Source organism: Elephantulus edwardii, unplaced genomic scaffold (genome assembly GCF_000299155.1).
Source record: "Elephantulus edwardii isolate Elephantulus edwardi_28Jun2011 unplaced genomic scaffold, EleEdw1.0 scaffold00131, whole genome shotgun sequence".
Lineage (NCBI taxonomy): Eukaryota > Metazoa > Chordata > Mammalia > Macroscelidea > Macroscelididae > Elephantulus > Elephantulus edwardii.
This window is the reverse complement of record NW_006399881.1, coordinates 4,175,530-4,176,640: the sequence shown is the minus strand read 5'-3', so window position 1 is coordinate 4,176,640 and position 1,111 is coordinate 4,175,530. Positions and strand designations below refer to the sequence as shown.

Here is a 1,111-nt window from a genome sequence, read left to right as displayed (position 1 = left end):
TTTTCAGTAGCCTTTACCTTTCCATGCTTAATGTCTTTCTCCAGGGCCTAGCCTCTACTGTTAACATGCCCAAAGTATGTTACATGAAGTTTCACCATCCTTGATTCTAAGGAGCATTCTGACTGTATATCTTCCAAGACAGATTGGCTTATTCTTTTGACAGATCATGGTACATTAAATTTTCTTTGCCTCCTATACACTGAACAACCATAAATCTATTTTCTGTACCCATGTATTTGGCTACTTTGGACATTTCATACACATAGAAACATTGTCTTATTTTAAAGCAAAAAATAAAAAAAAAGAATAAATTCTTTTTTTTTAACCTTGGAGGAGAAGTTCTAGGAGGAGAAATTCTTTCTAATGGCAATTTTCTTTAATCTCTTTTCTTGAATAGTTTAAGAACCTAACTGGGACATAAGAAATGAGGTGAAATGATTGTGTTATACACTGTGCATCAAATAATGAATATTTTGTTCTTTTTACTCTGTATTTTATTTTAGTGATTCTACTATGGCGGAATCACTTAGTGAAGTTTCTGAGGCTCTGGATGCCACTGAGGAGGGTAAGTAAGTAACCCCATAAAAGTCTGATAACTAGAATAAGATTTGTTTCCTATTTTGAATTATGGTGTTGAGGAGTGATGATGCCAAAAGAACAAACACATTTGTCTTGGAGGAAGTTCAGACAGGCTGGCCCTTTTTAAGGCAAGGATGGTGACACTTCCATCTTACCTATTTTGGGTATGCTATCAGGAGAGGCTAGTTTCCAGAAAAAGACATCATGCCTGTGGACAGTCAGCAAAGAAGAGACCCTTAAGGAGATAGATTGGCACAGCTGCTGCAACAATGAACTTATTAAGTATGGCAGAGTTTATGAGGATAGCACAGTATCAAACAGGGTTTCATGCTGGCGCACATGGGGTCTCTATCACTTGGAGCTGACTGGACAGCAATGGCAGTAGCCCTTGGGGGGGAACCCCAAATCACAAGAAAACAAAGTTAATAGCAAATGTCTAATGACATTAGATTCATTTGTCTCCATTTAGTTTTTCAGTCTTCTAATATTTTCTCTTCCACCTCCAACTGTGATAGTGAGATTGATCTGCAAT

General features: G+C 37.3%; 1 protein-coding gene across 1 annotated transcript in view; it reads left to right on the top strand.

Annotated features, from left to right (window-relative positions):
• Window positions 1-513: 513 nt before the first annotated feature.
• Window positions 514-1,111, top strand: part of KIAA1210 (KIAA1210 ortholog) — a 72,807-nt gene continuing 72,209 nt past the window's right edge. The window contains exon 1 of the mRNA XM_006893818.1: window positions 514-565. Coding sequence (XP_006893880.1) covers window positions 514-565 — 52 coding nt within the window. The remainder of the gene's footprint in view (window positions 566-1,111) is intronic.